This window comes from Misgurnus anguillicaudatus, unplaced genomic scaffold (assembly GCF_027580225.2).
Source record: "Misgurnus anguillicaudatus unplaced genomic scaffold, ASM2758022v2 HiC_scaffold_33, whole genome shotgun sequence".
NCBI classification, from domain to species: domain Eukaryota; kingdom Metazoa; phylum Chordata; class Actinopteri; order Cypriniformes; family Cobitidae; genus Misgurnus; species Misgurnus anguillicaudatus.
In genome coordinates this window covers 9,163,665-9,183,613 of record NW_027395283.1, presented here as the reverse complement: position 1 = coordinate 9,183,613, position 19,949 = coordinate 9,163,665, and the positions used below count along the sequence as shown (strand labels likewise).

Below are 19,949 nucleotides of genomic sequence, written 5' to 3'. Positions count from 1 at the left end.
CTTATCTTGCGTTATTGGAAGACTTGGGAAATCATCCATCCGTCGGGAGCGCGTTTCAGATCGCGCCGTTGATGCTGGTTATATGCTGCTGTCCAAGGTGGAAAGTTCTGTCATTGTCTGTCCTCCTCCATTTGCAATGATTTCACGTTGGTGTGCTGTGACGCGTTTTTTAATTTAATGTCAAACCCTTTTTTATTTCTAGGAGTGTTCTCATACTGTACCCAACGTAATTAAACTCACTGGTAACATGTTCCCATGCAGATTTGTTTTCTTTTGTTAGTCATTCCTCGCGCATTAAGTGAACCAAACAGTATTTGTTATAAGGATTTAACCTCATTCGTAGGTACAAATATAGAACATTTTCTACGCAATGTTGATAAATGAGGCCCCAGGATTTTACCTCAAGATTGTACAAATTATAATAATGACCTAATGTACTGTTCACTGAGTATGAATTTACTGTTTTGTTTTTACATTTATTTTGAACTAGACATAGAATGTGTTGTGTTTTATTGTAAATTTATTATAAAGTTTGTATTTGTCCACTAGATGGCGCAGTTTGACTCTGCTGTTCAGAAAGCGTCTGGCAGATAATCAACAGCGATAGACCAAAGCTGAAATGTCAAGTTTATCATTTTATTAAACTTTGTGATTTTATTTACATTTCATTCAGTGTCTGAACTTTTTTGTAATTGATCACATAATCATGAAAAAGTCCTGCAGTCAGATCCTGAAGAACACAAAAGCAAAGACGTCCAATATTTGGATTTGGAGATAAATGAGCTGCGAGTTTTCAATGTTGTGTTGAATTTGCACATATTACAGTTTAAGATGAAGTTAAAAACCCCAACAGTGTAGAAGAAGAGGAATCTTGTCAGTATTTACTTCAGTTTATGATCCTATGAGATTTCTTGCTCCTCTTACACTGACTGATAAATCGCTCTTATAGGAAATGTGTAGACAGAAGCTGAGTTAGGATGAAGATTTACCTCCAACACTTCAAAGTCAGATTTGGATAAAGTCACAGATCAGATCCGGTACTGAATAATCAACTCATACGGTTAAGAGGAAGTGATGTCACTATTGTGTCTTCTTATTCACCATCAGATCATACTGAAGATCAGACATTTTTACTTCTGTAACGTCTCTGATAATCAGTCCTAAATAAAAATGAAAGAGAAAGTTAATCAGATATGAGATCATCATCAGTGTCAGATGAAGAGCTAGAAAAACAAACTATTAGTGCTGTCAGTCAGTGATAGAAATGAAATCTTCAACATAATAAACATGTCAACAATCTGTTTATCACATACACATGAGCTACAACAATACAAAAACACATTTCATCTATTTCCTCTGAATATTTGTTGTCAATGTAAGAGATGAATGTATTGATATGTATGTAGTATAATATAATGACACACTGACACTTTTATGAGTTCACACACAAACAGTAAGAAAATGAAGGTGATGCTTTATTTTAAAAGTCCTGGAGGTTGACAGTCGTGTAAATAAAGAGAAACAGCATCAATGTCAAAGCTCGACAGAGAGTTGTGTGAAGTGTCCATCAGATTTTAAGAGTTGACTTTCTCTTCTTTATTCTAATCTTCATCTCTATCATTTATCATCTGTACTTTGTGTTTATCTGTTGTGTATATATTGTGTTTGTGTTGTTATTTATGTCTGTATTCTGATGATTTGATAAATAATGCTTAAAACATGAAATAAAAACCAAGTTGTTATAAAAAGAGTTTAAGATGAACATCTAGTCAAGTGTGCATAACTATAGAGGTGTCGTCCTATCAAACAAACCCCATTAACAAACATCATATATAATGTGTAAGAAGAGTAAGATCACAGTATTAAATCCTGGAGTGAACAAACTCAACATCACAGTTAGTAAACAGACTCAGACATTGGATTGAATTCTTATTGTGTTGATCTGACAAAGCATCAAGTGTTGTTCATGTACACTTCATATTTTCTGTTTGTTGGGTTTAAAGGATACACAGCCTATAACAGCAGCAGATCAATTTACATTTATTTCTAATATTTATATTCTAGGATTTAAATGACACTTCATGAGTTTACTTTAAACATTTATTTAAATGAGCTCTACTCACCGTACTGTCTCTAGTTTATAATGTGGATCATCTTTTAGATCAGAGATCATCTTCACTCCTGAATCTGTGAGTTTATTATAAGACAGATCCAGTTCTCTCAGGTGTGATGGGTTTGATCTCAGAGCTGAAGTCAGAGCAACACAACCTTCATCTGTGATATCACACTCACACAACCTGTAGAGAACAGAGACTTTATGTGAATGATGCAAAACTACAAAGTTTGACACAAATCTCTAACCTCCATCTCTTCATGTAATGTTCCTCTTTCAATCCCTCAGTAACTGAGACACTGTGTGTTTAAATGTCAAATAAATCCATCACACAGCTGACTATTAGTGTTAGATGTCCTAAACCACATGAACATTTCTTCATAAATCTGTATTGAGTTCATGACTCACACTTGTAATTCTCATCAGGTATTTGATGTAAAAATCTTCCTCTATTACAGGAGGAATATCAGCTGGAGATAACATAACTCTGATCTTACATTTAAAGATGTTACAGTGTTTAAAGATCAATTTCACTCAATCTATAAAAACATTATTAATGTGTGTGTCAGTGTCAATGATGGATCAATGTTTTTAATCATCTTTATAAAAACAACACGACGAGGAGAAAAACTCTTCATACACAATAATATCAGCAGATTTAATCAAAGAAACACCAAACTACATTTTCTGACATTTTAACAGAGGAGTTTTGTTGCACGTTGTGAAGGAAATTGAAATGAATCATAACTAATTATAACTAACATGCCTTTTCCTTACAGGTTTGAACATTTGTACTGTATGCTTTTGATAACAAAATGTGTTGAAATAGAGGAAGTATGTGTTGTTAAATGATTTCAATTTAAACTCCATGACTTGTTAAAGCTGAGGTCATCAAGAAGGTTAAATTTGGTTTTGTCTGCATAGTAACAGAGAGGAGTTACTGAATTGCAGATATGAAGAATAAATCATTAGAGATAAATGATGTGACTTTGTCTTGTATCTATCCTATATAAACTCTTGTATTCTTTCTGATGAGGAGGATTCAGTCGTGATTAAATCATATTCAAAGACACTGACTGGAGTCTGTCAGGTTGAACACATGATCTTATTTCCTCAAGTGTTTGTGTTCATTAGGGGTGGGAATCGTTTGGACCCTCATGAATCGATTCAGAATCAACATATATAATTAATATGTTAACCAGCATATCGATATGTAACTGTAACTGACATATCGTCTAATCATCATCATTATAGGGCTTATTCGATCTACGTCATCAATGTTCGCGGCGGCCATATTGTTGACATAAAACTGTCAGTCTGTCAATTGACAAGCGAGGCAGCGTGGGTATTATGCATGGTATTATCGGTGTAATTTTTTTTAAAACCGCGCGATGGTGTGTGGTGTAATACACGGATGTTCTAACAACAGCAAAAAGAACCCCGGAATTAGTTTTTATGCGATACCGACTGTCAGAAAACATGAAAGGAGACAGAGGAGTTGAACCAGCGAAGGAGAGACTCCCAACAGCAAAGTCTGTCCCCATCATTTTACCACAGGTAACGTTAGGGATATATGCTCACAGCAAAGTCTGTCCCCATAATTTGATCACATATGGTTAGCTGTAAGCAGTGGCTGAAACTGCTCTTTCAAATAAGCTGCCATAAATTCAGACAGTTATTAAATTAGTATTAATAACTATATGAACATAATAATAGGTCTGGCATTGATAGGGAATTAAGGTCCGTTCACATAGTTTTGAAAATCGTTTTATATTAAACAGAATAGCGGAGCTCACACCAAAACTATAACGATACAGATACAATGAACGACATCATTGGGATCACTTTCTGAGCGATTTTTCCCACCTGATGAAGGATAAATCATTGATAGCATTAAAATCTATTTGAACTTCAAGTGCACGGCCACTTAAAATGACAGTGAAGCTCATTGCTGAGGTCTATAACATTAGATTACCTCCAGTTGCTGTAAAAATGGACTACGTAATGCTTTTTAATCTATTACATTAACTAACTGTTATGCCAAAAGGTAAGAGATTACACAAACTAGATTCACTGTTTAGAGTTACGCGAAACGCAACATGTTGAGGACATCTGAAAAAGTTTCTATTACAAGCAATATAAAAGGCAAGTGATTTGCGCGAGTGCCGTGAGCGAATTAGCATAAACGTATTGTTTGGTGATGTGGACGATGATATAGTTATCGTTATAATGTGAATGGCCCTTCAATGCTTGTATGATGAATGCGGATACTGTATGAACGATATAGTTATAAATATCCGGATAAGTTACGGCTGGCAATAAGGACGGATCTTTACTTAAGGCTATTGGGTCTATTTGATATTGTTCCACAATAATCAAGCTCATCTTCTCTTAATACAGACGAGATGAAGCCATTAGGCTACTGCTCCCCTCGACTCAAATCTACGTGCGGCTAGGGGCAGGACAGATGTCATGTCAACAAGATGGCCACGGTTAGCGACTTCCGGTGTTTGCGAATAAGCCCTATACACAGTGATTTTGGCAGTATTACTGTATTTATTTAATGCAGCGCATCCAGCGCCTCCGTCTGAATAATAAATGATGTGCATATTTTTACAGAAGTATATTCATGTTCTTATCTATATCTAAACATTTAGCGGCAGGTTTTTGGAAACACTATTAGCACATCAGATGAGTCCGTAAATGAAAGTCGCTGTTTCTTCCTGCCGCTCACTGAACAGAGAAAAGGCAGATAAAGATCATCCCAACATGTATTTTGTTTTCTTGCAGTTTAGAATGAGTCGAATAGGGCTAAATGTATTTGTTTTTTCTTTCTCTACTGCTCATGTAAGCTCCGCTGTGGGTGCTCGTGCGGTGCGCTCTCTCAAGCTGTCCGTGTGCAGCACCCCTCCCGCAGTTGAGTTCAGTCTTTTGGTTCTGATAACGTCACGTTATTATTTTGTAAAATAACTTTTAAGAATAAATTCTTGACATTTGTGAATTGATTCAGAATCGTCCACATCATGATGCATCAAAGAATCAATTTTTTTCATAGTTTTTCATTTTTTTCATTTTTCATATAACGGACAAAATGTTGTGTGACTCTTCGGTGTTTGTCTTCTGTGGACACCCGGTGAGGATAAATGTCTTGTGTGTGTTGTCTACACGGTTATGTAACTTAAGTCAGTCAGGTGTGTAGGGGAAATCTAACAACACAACATCATAATTATTCATGAGACTGCTGATGTATCTGCTTACTGATCAGGGCCCAGTTCCCCAAAATGTTATTATCGCTAAGTAGTTCTTAACCTATTTCTTAACCTCTCTCTTAACTCTATGGCACGATTCCCAAAACGTTTGTACGCTAAGTATATCTGTAAGTCACACTTTCGTAAGGTTGGTCTGGACCATTCGTAAGCTCTCTCTTAGCGTTGTTTGAGCACAAAACGCTATCGCCGCAGTCTTTAGAAATCAGCACAGCGCAGTACAAGTCAAACTATGGTATGCTGACAATGATTTTATGTTATGGACATTTTAAGACTTATAATAAAATATGTTTGCAATGGATAGAGGACTATTTATGCAGTTGACTTTATTTGGTATCAGAACTAATGAATCAAAGACGGCGCCGGTGTTTGTTCCTCATTGAAGTCTGTTCCCTCTATGTTTATAGCGTTTTCATCATGTTACATTTATAATTTATTTAGAAAGATTAAAGATTTCAATTGGTTATACTAAAAAGCAATAATATCATGTATTCTATTATACAATTTATTAAATATTTCATATTTGACAGTTTTATGCCTTTTAACATATAGCGCTTTTTTCTCTACTGTTACATAATAAATATATATTATACATATAATATGATTCATACTGTAAAAATAATTGACTTACAATCAAAAACAGTCAAGATACATTACATAAATGCACACATATACATCTCAGTAGCCATTAAAACTTTCAATGTATATAAAGAATAAACGTATAATGTGATAAAAACGCTATAAAAACACTACACTAAAGTAAAACATAGGGAACAGACTTCCACACAACACCGGTAACCCCGAAACAATTTTTTTTTATTCGGCAACCCTTAAACCTTTTATTTTTTTGCCTGACGTGGCTAAATTAATAAACAAATTTGCCTCCCAAGACAACTCATTATGGAGCTGCTGGATCTTCTCAGACCATATTCTCTATCTAACTAGGTTGCTTTTTATTGAAAACATTAATGGTAAGCAATACCGCATTAAACAGAAGTAACTGGAGCTGCTTGCCAATCAATTCTGATAGTTAAGTACCTTACCATTAGTATAAAAGTGTATATCATCATTTTTAAAAGTCGTTAAACCCATGTCAGGAAGCGGCACAAGTGGCACAACGGGATAATGAGGGTGGAGGATTAGAGAGGGATTCCCGCTTCGTCTATATTACTGACAATTTGATAACTTAATTATTAGTCTATTTTACGGATAACTTAAACCATGTTAAAATAAATGTTACTGGAATAGTTTGAGTTATGTTCCATTTGTATATAACGTGTTGTCTTTCTTAACATTGTAATGCACCTTTGTGTGAAGTGGAAAATCGATCCCTGAGAGATCGATCGCAAATAATTCAGCACCTTCACTTGGGACAGTGACATTGTTACAGCGAACTTAGAGGCAGCGTGTTAAGAAGCTTCCTAAGAGACACTTCGGGGAACACACTTAGGAACACAAACAACTTTGGTAAGATATATCTTTTTGAGTCTTTTTAGCGTGCTAAGAGTGAACGTTATCGGGGAACCGGGCCCAGATACTTTATAGTTTAGTGTGTTTTTTTCATACAGTTTATGTTTAACTAAACCTCAGTACATGTTCAGTTCAGTTCAGTTCTTTTCATTTAACCAGGTTAAAACTCATTGAGATTAAAATCTCTTTTACAAGAGTGACCTGGCCAAGAAGGCAGCAACAAATAGTTAAAAATATACAATTATACAATATACAACAAAACATAAAACACACTTATAAATCACAACAACAATTTACCAAGGGATAAAACATGTAATTTGTTCAAAGCAGCTTAAACTCATTAAGTGACGGCAACGTGGTGAGCTTTAAAGTATCCTGTAGATAATTCCAAGAGGAGGCGGCATTATATGTAAAACCCTTTTTCCCTATCTCTGTTCGAACCCTAGGAACTTTAAAATGCATGAAATCGTTTGAGCGAAGTTGGTAGCGTCCGTTGGGGTTTGAAAAGTTAAGAGACAAGTAATGTGGATTAAGACTGCAAATCGACTTTTAAATAAAACAATACCAATTAAAACTTCTTCGAGTATACAAGGATGGTAACTCTGCCTTCTCATATAAAATGCAGTGATGCGTTTGATAGCTACACCCAATAATAAAACGCAAGGCACTATGGAAAACTGTATCAAGTTTTTTTAAATATTGTGTTGGAGCGTTCATATAAAGTATATCTGCATAATCCAATAAAGGTAGAAATGTTGCAGATACCAAATATTTTCTAGCATTAAATGAAAATAAAGTTCTGTTTCTGTAATAAAAGCCAAGTTTTAACTTAAGTTTGGAAATTAATTTATCAATATGTACTTTAAAGCTTAACTGACTGTCCAATACAATGCCCAAGTATTTATAACTCGTAACACATTCAATTTTAGCTCCTTGCAATGATAGAATTTCAGGAACATTTTTTGGCTCAGCTTTAGAGGTCGAAAACATCATTAATTTGGTCTTATCTATATTTAAAACCAGCTTAAGTTCACACAGGCGATACTGAACGGTGTTAAATGCTGACTGTAGACATTTAAGAGCTTGCGAAGCTGATGAAGCAAAGCAATAAATAACATTATCATCTGCATAGAGATGATACTTGATGTTTGGAATGTTATCACAAATATTACTTATGTATAACGAAAATAAAATAGGTCCCAAAACTGATCCCTGAGGGACGCCCTTTAAAACCGATAGGACAGATGATGACATACAGTCTTTCAAGACCACAGACTGTGATCTACCTGATAGATAGTTAGAAAACCAATTTATGGCAGAATCAGAAAGTCCAACAGTGGCAAGTCTTTTTAATAAGATGCTATGATCAACTTTGTCAAAAGCCTTTGATAAATCGAGGAAAAGAGCTGAACAAATTTGTTTACCATCTAAGGCCATAGTTATATCACTGAACACTTTTGTTGCAGCTGTAATGGTACTATATTGTTTTCCTAAAGCCGGACTGGAAGGGAGAGTGAATTTTATTTAATTCCAAATAAGTTTTTAATTGTTCATTTACTAGTTTCTCTAAAAGTTTAGATAAAATGCACAGTTTAGATATAGGCCTATAATTATTTAAGTGCAATGGGTCACCCCCTTTAAATAGAGGAGAAACGAAGGCAGTTTTCCAGATCCTTGGAATTTCACATGAAGAAGTTGAAAGATTGAATAAGTATGCTAAAGGTTCGGCAATAAAATCCGCAGCTGCCCTTAGATAAAAAGGTTCCAACTTATCGGGCCCTGCAGGGTTTTTTGGATCTAACTGGGTAAGAGCTTTATGAACATCGGAAACAGAAAACTGAATAAAATCAAATTTTTGTTTAGTTAAATTACATGAAGTATCAGTTACAGATACACCAAGCTGATTAGGTAAGGAACAAGAAGGTGGTTGAGACTCAAATAAGGAACCTGATGAAATGAAATGTTTGTTAAAACTATCTAAAATAGCGATCTTCTCTGTTATCAGGTGTCCATTATTGGTAATAATTGTACTAATTTCTGTGTTATCGGCTTGCGACAGTGATTTAACCATTTTCCAAAACTTAACCGGATTATTTAGGTTTTGAGATGAGATGTTTCGAGTAAATAGAAATCTGATTTGGCCTTTTTTATCTGTGAAGTACAGATGTTTCTCAGCTTCCTAAACTCAGATTTTGTGCTTCTGGCTTTGGCCCAAGCTGCATTTCTGTCCTGCAGAAGCTTTGCTAGTTCTGGTGTAAACCAAGGATTGTTTTGGGCCTTCACTCTTATTTTTCGCATTGGGGCATGCTTATTTATCAGTTGCAAGAAAGCACTATGAAAAAAATTCCAAGCTAACTCTATATCATGAATTAAATAAATACGACTCCAGTCAAATAAATACAAATCATGATGAAATGCTTGCTCAACAAAATGTTTTCTGTTTCTCACAACAAGAGTTTGAGGTTTGAATTTTGGACGTTTGGTATTCCTCACAGCAGCTATGACACAGTGATCACTAACATCATTGGCAAAAACACCTATATCAGTATACTTATGGGGTGCGTTAGTCAAGATCTAATAAAGTTGATTTTTCTAAACATTTTAAATTTAACCGAGTGGGACTATCAATTAGTTGTGTTAAGTTTAAAGTGTTACAAAAGGATTTAAAACAATCTGAGGCAGGGGTTAACCAATCCCAATTAAAATCACCAACTAAGAGTATCTCATAAAAATCAATGGCCGAGAGATGCTGTTCAAGTAAAACAAGAGAGTCAGAATTTGCTGAGGGATGCCTGTAACATCCGGCCAAAGTTAAATAAGCATCCTTAGAAAGCTCAATTTTCACTACTAAAAGCTCAAACATTTTACTAATAGATATTGCAGTTATCACCCTGGTATGGAATTTATTTCGTACGTATATTACAATTCCGCCACCCTTTTTCAATCTGTCACATCTAAACAGAGAAAATCCACTTATATTTATGTCACTATTCGGTATGGCCAATCTGTTGAGTCAGCCCAGATCCTAACAGAGTCCATTTTTGGAAGTAAGCTGCGAATATTCAAATGAATAAAACCAATACCAGATCTAGATTTAAAATCATCGGGAGTACTCACAAAGCCAGGACCAGGATTAGGATGAACATTTCCAGACAAAAGTAAAAGTAAATAAACAAAAACATGCCGCTTGACTGCATTTGCAGTATTTGAGCTGGGTAGTTTGACTTGGAAGTGTCGATCATAGGTGTAAAATGACAAATGTACACCATATAAACAGAAACAGTTAAAATGTAATAACAAATTAAAGTCCAGTTTAAGCACACTATTTTTCCAACCATTTTTAAAATTGTAAAACGTACCCCCAACACAATGAGGCGTCTGTACTACAACATCAGTGTGCAAAACTGACCTAGATCTGGTGTCCTCAAAAACAGTTAAAATCCCCAGCATGTGTGACTATCAGAGGGATGATCTTACCACAGTCTCTCCAGTTTACAGTCAGGATTCTTCAGTACATCAGAGATCAGCTTCACTCCTGAAACTCTTAGATTATTATAGGACAGATTCAGACGTGTCAGGTGTGATGGGTTTGATCTCAGAGCTGAAGTCAGAGCAACACAACCTTCATCTGTGATATCACAACTATACAACCTGTATAGAACAGAGACACACAGTTTGTACACACACAGATCAAATCTACAGTGAGTTGAATTTGTTTCTCTTCTGTCATCATTTAGTGTTTATGAACATTTTCATTTTAGTTTCATTTATGTGTGTTTGTGTTTTACTGAAACACATCAGTGAAATTTTACAAGGAAATGAACTTCATCAGTTTATGTTTATATTAACAGTGTGATTTATTTTTTATACAGTAATGAAATCAGATTTCTCTCATCAGACATCACTAAAATTTCTCTTATATTTTTATTTCTGAATGATTTTTGTTTTTTACTTTGGTTCATAATTCAATTTTAATGTTTTATGTTTGTGACTTTCAGTAAGAGTTAAAGTGTTGTGATGAATGTTGAATAAAATCAGCTTCAGTTATCAAATACATTACTGAGATTAAATAAACTATTCAACATTTAAAGTGGACCAAAACTTTTTATAAATGTTGTCTTTGAATTTTGAACAATACTTGTCTGAGGACATCTTAGGGTGTTTTCAGACCTGAGTCTATGTTTCAGAACCTGCTGCTTTTTCTCCTTGGTTCAGTTTGTTAACACTCACAGGAGGTTCACAACAAGATTACAATATGCCCGGGATATGTTGTGCTGTTGGCGGCAGGGGTGCCGCTAGCAATTTTGGGCCCTATGAAAGAATATGAGGTCGGGCACCCACCATACCCATTTCGCACCAAACATACAATCCAACCTACTGTAGCTATTCAAAATCTTTGTCTGCAATTTAATAATACAGAACTATTTCTTTTGCTATTGTTTTGACCACAATTAACAGTATTTATAGATACTTACAATGTCTGCAGCTAAGATATTTTATTGTGAAATGTAAATGTAATTGAAAAATATAGTACAGTAATCAAATAATCAGAGAAAATGCAACATTACTAAACATAGATTAAAGATAATTGTGACCATGCCTGTAAAAAACCCAGATGATGTATTTGAGTATTACTGTTTTCCACATAAAAAATCATCAAAAACGCTCGACCAAAGCTTGTATTATAATTATTAGCATTATTTATAAGGTGAAGAACAGGTTTCACACACCAGCAGCTACACTAAAGCAAAAATAACAACAGATCATTAACTCGAGAAAACAGCTATACTCTTAACGTAAATGATTCTTCAGAATGTTTATTAATCAATAGGACTCTAAAATGAAATGAAGGACAACAGTAGATAAACGTCTTCATCTCTCTAACAAACTACAACAACTATAGCAGATTATGACAGATTGATTTCCTAAAGATGTTGCAAGGTAAGAAGCTTTAATATACATTACTGGACTAGTTTAGCCTTTGTTGCATTTCTGTTTTATCACAATCAACTCGATTCTCAAGTGCCTAAAAATACTTCCTTGGCATATTGCGTTATAAAGCATTGAAGTGTGTAACCGGTCGCATTTCTAGTTTATGTTAATTAGGTTATACGGGCTACGTTAATTAAAACAGCTTATAAGGGCTGACTTCGTGTTAGAATCATAACACAAAACAGGGAACGTAAATCACCTTGTTTTTTTTTTAAAGTGGGATGAAAAGAGCGAAGACTTTAAAGTGGAAAGAAAACTGCATTGTATTGCTCCAGCGTCACATTGTGTAAACTGCATTTATAGTAAGGAAGTGCACATATGCAGATATCATAGAAATTAGCATTAAATACACACACCTTGTTCTCTTCTGAAGTTCACGCACACTGTGAGACCGTGGATTGAAGATGGCGCTAAAACGCAGAGTAAAGACGGGGCGGAGCTAAGAGGGCTCAGCTTAAGGGATTGTGTGTGCGGCACAGTCCTTGGCTGAGGCCCCAAAAATTTCATGGGCCCTTAGAATCATCCCAACACCCCCCCCCCCCTTACGGCGCCCCTGGTTGCCGGTAACAACAGTCGAGGAACCCCGAACTACGCTTGTATTCAATTCCAAAGGAGTTAAATCAGCTGAATAAAGGATTGCCTTCAATCAGAAGTGACCACTAAGATAACATAAATGCTGGCCTAATATTAATGAATAGTAACATATAAGTTACAGCTGTCACTTATACTTACAAGCCTACAGTAATGGATTCATACGCCCTACAACACTTTTTTCCTAAACTTTTCACTTTAGACATAACCTTTTTATATACATTTATATACACCAATGGACATTTTGACTTAATTATGAGCGTATGTGACCATCAAAGCCTGAAAGATCACAGTTCTGCATGTGCACGTTCGTTCCTGCTGAGATGTTATGGACAGCAGACTTTCCCGGGGCACCAAAGTCTTAGAGGCACCAACTGAAACCAACAATAAAAAAATATTTTATAAAATTACAAAAGTACTTGCTCTTTAAGACGTAAGTTGTTCATCTACTAAGTAAGCGTGACGTGCACAACAGCTTTTTGGAAAATGATCAGCAGCAGCTAAGTGGCATAGCCAAAAAAAAGTACATTAAGCCACTTTACACAAAATCCCACAAATGTGCAGTTTGTTGAGGTAGATGAATCTGCTCGTGCTTTCTGTGTTACTCAGACTTATCAATATGATGTTTGCCGCAAACGAAAGAGAAAGCGGTTTGCGGATGAGTCATCTGATGAAGATGAAGTATTATTTACTGATGTAAGTCAGAGATTTAAGGTCGAGGCATTTTACGAGTTTGCCTCACTGACAATAAAGTGGGACTGCTAATATGCGTGAGTGGCGTGCTGTCCCGGGGCGAAGGTTCCGAGCTTGGGAAATACCCCCCGAGTTCGGAACGTTCGTCCCTTGACCGGGGAAGGAGCCCCGGGCCTGGGGCGTGCCCTGACCCGGGTTATCCCCGGTGCTGAGCTAAATGTACGTAGTGAGGCGAAGGGGTGGAGGTGGGTTTGCAATAATGTCCCAGAGAATTGAGGGTAAGGACTCTATGATTATTTATAGAGCTGGTACTAAGTTGTTGTGTTGATTAGTGATTGATAACCAGCCGTGTTCATTGCTTAATCATCAAGAGCCAGCCGTGTTCATTGATTAGTGATTGAGAGCCAGCCAAGTTCATTGATTAGTGATTAAGAGCCAGCCATGTTCATTGATTAATGATTGAAAGCCAGCCGAGTTCATTGACTTATCAGCTCCTCCCAAACCTTGTTTATGTAAAACATCATTTTACGAGTTCGCCTCACTGACAATAAAGTGGGACTGCTAATATGCGTGAGTGGCGTGCTGTCCCGGGGCGAAGGTTCCGAGCTCGGGAAATACCCCCCGAGTTCGGAACGTTCGTCCCTTGACCGGGGAAGGAGCCCCGGGCCTGGGGCGTGCCCTGACCCGGGTTATCCCCAAAAAGAGCAGGTGGTGCAGGACAGCCGCCTGAACAACAATTCCCCAAAGAAGGCTGGCTTGAGAAGGCGAGGTGCTGGCCCTCATTGGGGAAAATGCTGAAGTAGAGGGTAGAATTGAAAAAGGCAGCTCTGGAGAGCGGGCACTGTTGAGAAGTGCTGTGAAGAGGTTGAGAAGGATAGTATGAGGTGGGGCAGAGGCCTGGACCCAAAGGCTGTAGTTTGAAGAATATAGGGGGCTCCGGGGGAGCAAAATCTGCTGCTGCCAATATGTAGGGAAGGGAGAAAATTGTACTCTGAAGAAGAGCGGGGAGTTTTTAAAGGTAATAGGTGAGGTAGTGCTGTAAGGAGCAAGGTAGGACTCCAAGGGAGCGAAGGAAGCAGTTTGTGCCCTGAGATGGGGCTGTGCTCTAGAGGAGCCAGACATGAGGTAGTTGGGGAAGAAGAAAACTCCAGAGGGAGCAGTACTGCTTAGGCAGCGATAGATGCATAGATTCTGCTGGGCAGAAAATGTGAAGGAAGCACTGGCCCCTGCGGGGGCGGTCGCGCTGCGATACGGGCTTCGAGGTTGAAATAATCTGCTGCGGCAGATCGAGGAAAAGGCACGGGCCCCTGCGGGGGCGGTCGCTGCTGCGATACTGGCCTGAGTTGGAAAGGGAAGGTTTTATTGGCAGAGCATGTGAAAGAAGCATGGGCCCCTGCGGGGGCGGTCGCAGCGGCGATACTGGCTTCAGAAGTCGACTGCTGCGGCAGATCGAGGAAAAGGCACGGGCCCCTGCGGGGGCGGTCGCTGCTGCGATACTGGCCTGAGTTGGAAAGGGAAGGTTTTATTGGCAGAGCATGTGAAAGAAACATGGGCCCCTGCGGGGGCGGTCGCAGCGGCGATACTGGCTTCAGAAGTCGACTGCTGCGGCAGATCGAGGAAAAGGCACGGGCCCCTGCGGGGGCGGTCGCTGCTGCGATACTGGCCTGAGTTGGAAAGGGAAGGTTTTATTGGCAGAGGAAGTGAAAGAAGCACGGGCCCCTGCGGGGGCGGTCGCAGCTGCGATACTGGCTTCAGAAGTCGACTGCTGCGGCAGATCGAGGAAAAGGCACGGGCCCCTGCGGGGGCGGTCGCTGCTGCGATACTGGCCTGAGTTGGAAAGGGAAGGTTTTATTGACAGAGGAAGTGAAAGAAGCACGGGCCCCTGTGGGGGCGGTCGCTGCTGCGATACTGGCTTAAAAAAGGCATCTGCTGTGGCAGAAAGTGAAATAAAAGCTTGGGCTTCTGCAAGAGCGGTCGCGCTGCGACAGTTGTTGTTATCTGAGAAGGAATCTGTTGTGGTAGGGCTGTGTAAGATTTTGATGAGAGTGTCAGCTTGAGTTGCCGGTACTAGCTTCTGCGGAGGCAGGGAAGTGGATCGAGGGTGATGATGGGTTTATGTGTGACGGTGTGATCTTATGTCCGTTTGCTGGGCCGTGAGTGTTTGGTGGGCTTCTTTGATGGAAGCACAATCTGCCCTGATGTAATTTTTGAAAGCTTCCGAAGACCAGCGGCCTAGGGTTTGTATCTGGGAGTCTGGGAGTCCGTTTTGAGCAGCTGTTGTGGCTGCTCCAATGCGAAAGGAATGACTTGAAAATTCATGGGGGGGGCCAGATGTTAGCAAAACTTGTTTTAGGGGCTTCTGAAACCAAAAGCGGGTTACTGGGCGGTTGAATTCATCCCCAAAAAGTGGGTCGGAAGAGGATTTAATCTGGTGGCAACGGTAGGAAGTGTAAGCTTTGAGAACTTGGTATGGTTGGATGGGAGTTTGAATTTTGAAAATGTATATGTGGTGTCCTTTTCTCATTTGGTCCGTCTTGCTGTGTTTGATAAAAAATGAGATGGTTTCGTCATCTATTATGGCTAGATCAGAGATGGTTGGGTGTAGGTTTGGGTCAAAGGTGGCTGAAACAGTGAATTCTGAACAGCGGAGGAAACCAAAAAAGGCTAACACGAACATGGCGTCTAGGGTTCGGGCAGTATGTACTGAGGAGTAGCCTTTGCGAAGAGTGGCTAGACATTTTGAAAGGATTTCTATGGTTATGGGTAACCTGGGATCTGGACTCTTGGGTTGGGTTTTTTCAATACCTTTTAAAAGCATGGCGGTCTGGGGATTAGTGATAGCAGTTGAGGGTGAACCTAACATTAGTTTGTGAAAAAATTGGATTCCGCTCATATACCCTTTAATTGTGCTGATTCGAAGGTGTTTGACTTTATGCAGGTACGATATGAATGATGTTATGGTAAGTAGAGAGAAGTTGGCTAAAGGGATCTGGTGTAAATGATGGAAAGTTCTGAAGCTTCTCCAAGCTGTCAGATAGGTTTGAAGAGTTCCCATTGAGACTGCTTGGAGTATAGTATCTAGAGAGGCGGTAAGAAGGTCTTTGAGTGGATGATTTAAGGGAATATTATAGTTGAATAGGGAGGCACTAGTGTTGGGGGAAGATCCACTTCTGATGCCGGCTGCCTCAATTTCTGCGAGGATCTGTTGCCTGATGGAATTGATGACAGGGGGAGGTTTCAAGGCCAATGCGTTGGGTGGGATGGGCATTGGTGCTGCGGTAGCCAGCGTGAAAGGCTGACGGGTCTGGGGAACAGAATCAACAGAAAAAGAAGCCGCTGGAGCCGCTTGCGGAGGCAGCCTCACGCTTTGGGTCGATCCGTGGGCGAAAATATCAGGTTGAAAAGTCATAGAGGGTGCCGGGGCCTTACTCGTTAGCGGAGGCATCCTCACGCTCGTGTCGGCTCCTGCGGCAAAAACCGGGGCCTGACTCGTTAGCGGAGGCATCCTCACGCTCGTGTCGGCTCCTGCAGCGAAAACCGGGGCCTGACTCGTTAGCGGAGGCATCCTCACGCTCGAGTCGGCTCCTGCTGCAAAAGTGGGAGAAATGTGAGAAGGAAAAATAGATGTGGCCGGCGCTGCTGCTGAACGCAACCCCCGTGTGATAGAGAGACGGAGGGGCAGCAGGCCATTGGCCGGGAGAAGGAAGCGGCAGTGGGATGAGCAAAGCCGTTACCAAGCTCGTGTTGGCTCCTGCGGAAAAAATGGGAGAAATGTGAGAAGGAAAAATAGATGTGGCCGGCGCTGCTGCTGAACGCAACCCCGTGTGATAGAGAGACGGAGGGGCAGCAGGCCATTGGCCGGGAGAAGGAAGCGGCAGTGGGATGAGTGAAGCCTTTGCCGAGCTCGTGTCGGCTCCTGCGGAAAAAGTGGGAGAAATGTGAGAAAGAAAAATAGATGTGGCCGGCGCTGCTGCTGAACGCAACCCCGTGTGATAGAGAGACGGAGGGGCAGCAGGCCATTGGCCAAGAGAAGGAAGCAGCAGTGGGAGGAGCGAAGCCGTTGCCGCGCTCGTGTCAGCTCCTGCGGAAAAAATGGGAGAAATGTGAGAAGGAAAAATAGATGCGGCCGGCGCTGCTGCTGAACGCAACCCCGTGTGATAGAGAGACGGAGGGGCAGCAGGCCATTGGCCGGGAGAAAGAAGCGGCAGTGGGAGGAGCGAAGCCGTTGCCGTGAGCGGAAGCATGTTCGCGCTGTCTGGCTGGCTTGCTAGCTGACTCGCTTGTGAGCTGGCTGCTGGAGACATCGGCGGGCGACCCAGGCTAGCTGATGGCTTCATGCGGTGTCTTTGAGACCTCCGTGTTTTCCCTGGTGTCTTTCGGGTGTACGGTGTACTCCGTGCTTGCAGAGACGAGGAGTCAGAGCTTGCTGTCACGGCTGTTTGCGGGGGTTGAGTAGCCCTCCGGCTATCGCGGAGTAGGCTGAACAGTTGCGCCTTTGTTTGCTTACGTGAGAATGGAATATCTGCATTTTCAAGAGCTAGTTCGAGGCCTAGGATGGACCATTTCTTGATGTCGGGGATTCCTGGAGAAGCAGAAGCGTATGAAGATGCTGGTGATGGTGGGGAGCGCCTCTGCGGGGTGCGAGGAGACGGTCCTTTTCTCCTCGGGATTCGTGTAGCAATGCGGGAAGATCGCCCGGCCTGTGGGGAGGCCTCGGGCTTGATTGAAACATCCCGACCGCTGTCGGAAGGCCCGAGATAATCCTGTGTGGTATGGTGAATTTCCTGTGCTGGGTTTGTTTGACTGGACATCTTGCAATAATGTCCCAGAGAATTGAGGGTAAGGACTCTATGATTATTTATAGAGCTGGTACTAAGTTGTTGTGTTGATTAGTGATTGATAACCAGCCGTGTTCATTGCTTAATCATCAAGAGCCAGCCGTGTTCATTGATTAATGATTGAAAGCCAGCCGAGTTCATTGACTGATCAGCTCCTCCCAAACCTTGTTTATGTAAAACATCATATTATGTAATTTTGGACAGACTAAAATCAACCAATCGTATTGATGTTACAAAGAGGTCTATTTTTTGGTGTTTTCTTATGCAGGACTGTACAGAAAGTGAATTGCTCATAAGGGCTGATAAACTGTCATCACTTATCCAGTGGACCTAAATAAAACTTTGACTGATTAACTGATTCAGTTCAGACATTTTAGCAAAGACAAGACCTCACCTGCAGAGCTGCTGTAAATTGTTGATCAGAATTGTAAGGTTTTGTCTTGTGTTTTCTTGTATTTTGTGTATTTTTGTTATTTGTTTTGTATTTTGATTCTCTGCTTTGTTTGGACTTTTATTTTGAAACTCATCATGCCATGTCACGCTTCACACTTCCTGTTTGTTCCTGTATATAAGTCACTTCCTGTACACCTGTTCCCTGCTGTATATTACATTCGTATGCCCAGCCCGTTACCTGTGTTTGTTATCTGTTATCTGTAATCCTGTATCTGTATCTGTATCTGCCTGTTTTTGACCCACGCCTGTTTTATTGGATTTATCGCCTGTTTGCCGCCTGCCTTGATCTTTCGCCTGTTTGTTTGGATTTATGATTGTGTCTCTGCCTGCCTTGACCCCTCGCCTGTTATTTGGATTACGTGTATTGGATTTACCCTGTTTGGATTTGGTTGCTGGCCCTTTATTGGGATTTTACAATAAACACCTTTTGCACATGGATTCACTTCTCACTCACTTCATTTGAAGCATACGTTACAAGAATGAACTAAAGACAACATTTCTTAATGTTTTTGTTGCACTTATACTGTATTTAACTTTGTCAGTATCTAACTGTGAAGGAGAGAGGTCTTTATCTACTCTAAAGCGAGTGAAAAATGAACTTAGGACAACAATGACACAGAAACGTCTTTCTGCAGTTTCCCTGCTTGTCATTGAATCTGAACTGGTTAGGGACATAGAGTTTAAAGACATCATTTTCCAGTTTGCTTGGTCAAAAGTGTAATTGTAAATTGTTTTGAGAATTTGTGCATAATATCACTGCAATTGTTTTGTTTGTGTTGTTCAGTACAAGCAATGTATCATTACACCACTGAGTAGTTGCACATTAACTACAGATGTTGTTATATGTTATATTAAAGAGTTGTTTTTTGTGTTCAATTTTACAAAAGTAACATGTTCATATTGATAGTTTCCTTGTGAAATGTAATAATTGCTAATTCTTACAAAATCTTATAAATTATTAACTGGATTCTTGCATGATCATTTGTGAGGTGGGTCGGGAGCACCACAAGGTCTTAATACATCACTGCTTATTTTAAGAACTACAAAACAATACATTATAATACATTTTAATATTGCTTCACCAGACCCTTGCATATGAGACAGCAGGAGTGCCAAGCAGGTTTCACGAGGACTTTTCATGTGTGTATCATAATGAAAATAATGCATTATATCTTACCATTAAACTTCAGAAATCTAGTAGAGATAATGGTTTTATGTGTACTCAGAAGATGTGATTCACTGTTAACTGTGGGGTGCAGGACTGTTATGATAACAGAATACAGCGTGCTATGAGAGGGATTGATTATTCACGTTAGTAAATTAAAGCCAAAAATATTCACCAAGTTGTCTACTCTATTTATAATGACAGATATTATATTTTATTTATTTTTATCAGACATTTTTAATTTCTGGAAATATTTAATACAGAATATGACAAATAATGCAGAATCACAAAAATTCAACATTTTGTTTATTTTGCACTCTTCTGCTGTTGGGACTGACTGGCAGTCGACATCTAACTCCAGATTGTAA

General features: G+C 39.7%; 2 protein-coding genes across 2 annotated transcripts in view; both read right to left on the bottom strand.

Annotated features, from left to right (window-relative positions):
* Positions 1 to 622: 622 nt before the first annotated feature.
* The window catches only part of LOC129437210 (uncharacterized), a 35,865-nt gene continuing 16,538 nt past the window's right edge, over positions 623 to 19,949 (bottom strand). Inside the window, exons 3-5 of the mRNA XM_073865933.1 lie at positions 10,327 to 10,500; positions 2,124 to 2,297; positions 623 to 1,160 (exon numbers count right to left, since the gene is read on the bottom strand). Of these exons, the coding sequence (XP_073722034.1) occupies positions 1,121 to 1,160; positions 2,124 to 2,297; positions 10,327 to 10,500 (388 nt within the window). The 3' untranslated portion in view covers positions 623 to 1,120. The remainder of the gene's footprint in view (positions 1,161 to 2,123; positions 2,298 to 10,326; positions 10,501 to 19,949) is intronic.
* Positions 16,544 to 18,059, bottom strand: LOC141363236 (uncharacterized). The gene has a single exon (XM_073865827.1). The coding sequence runs from the start codon at positions 17,934 to 17,936 to the stop codon at positions 16,551 to 16,553; it is 1,386 nt and encodes a 461-aa protein (XP_073721928.1). The 5' UTR covers positions 17,937 to 18,059; the 3' UTR covers positions 16,544 to 16,550.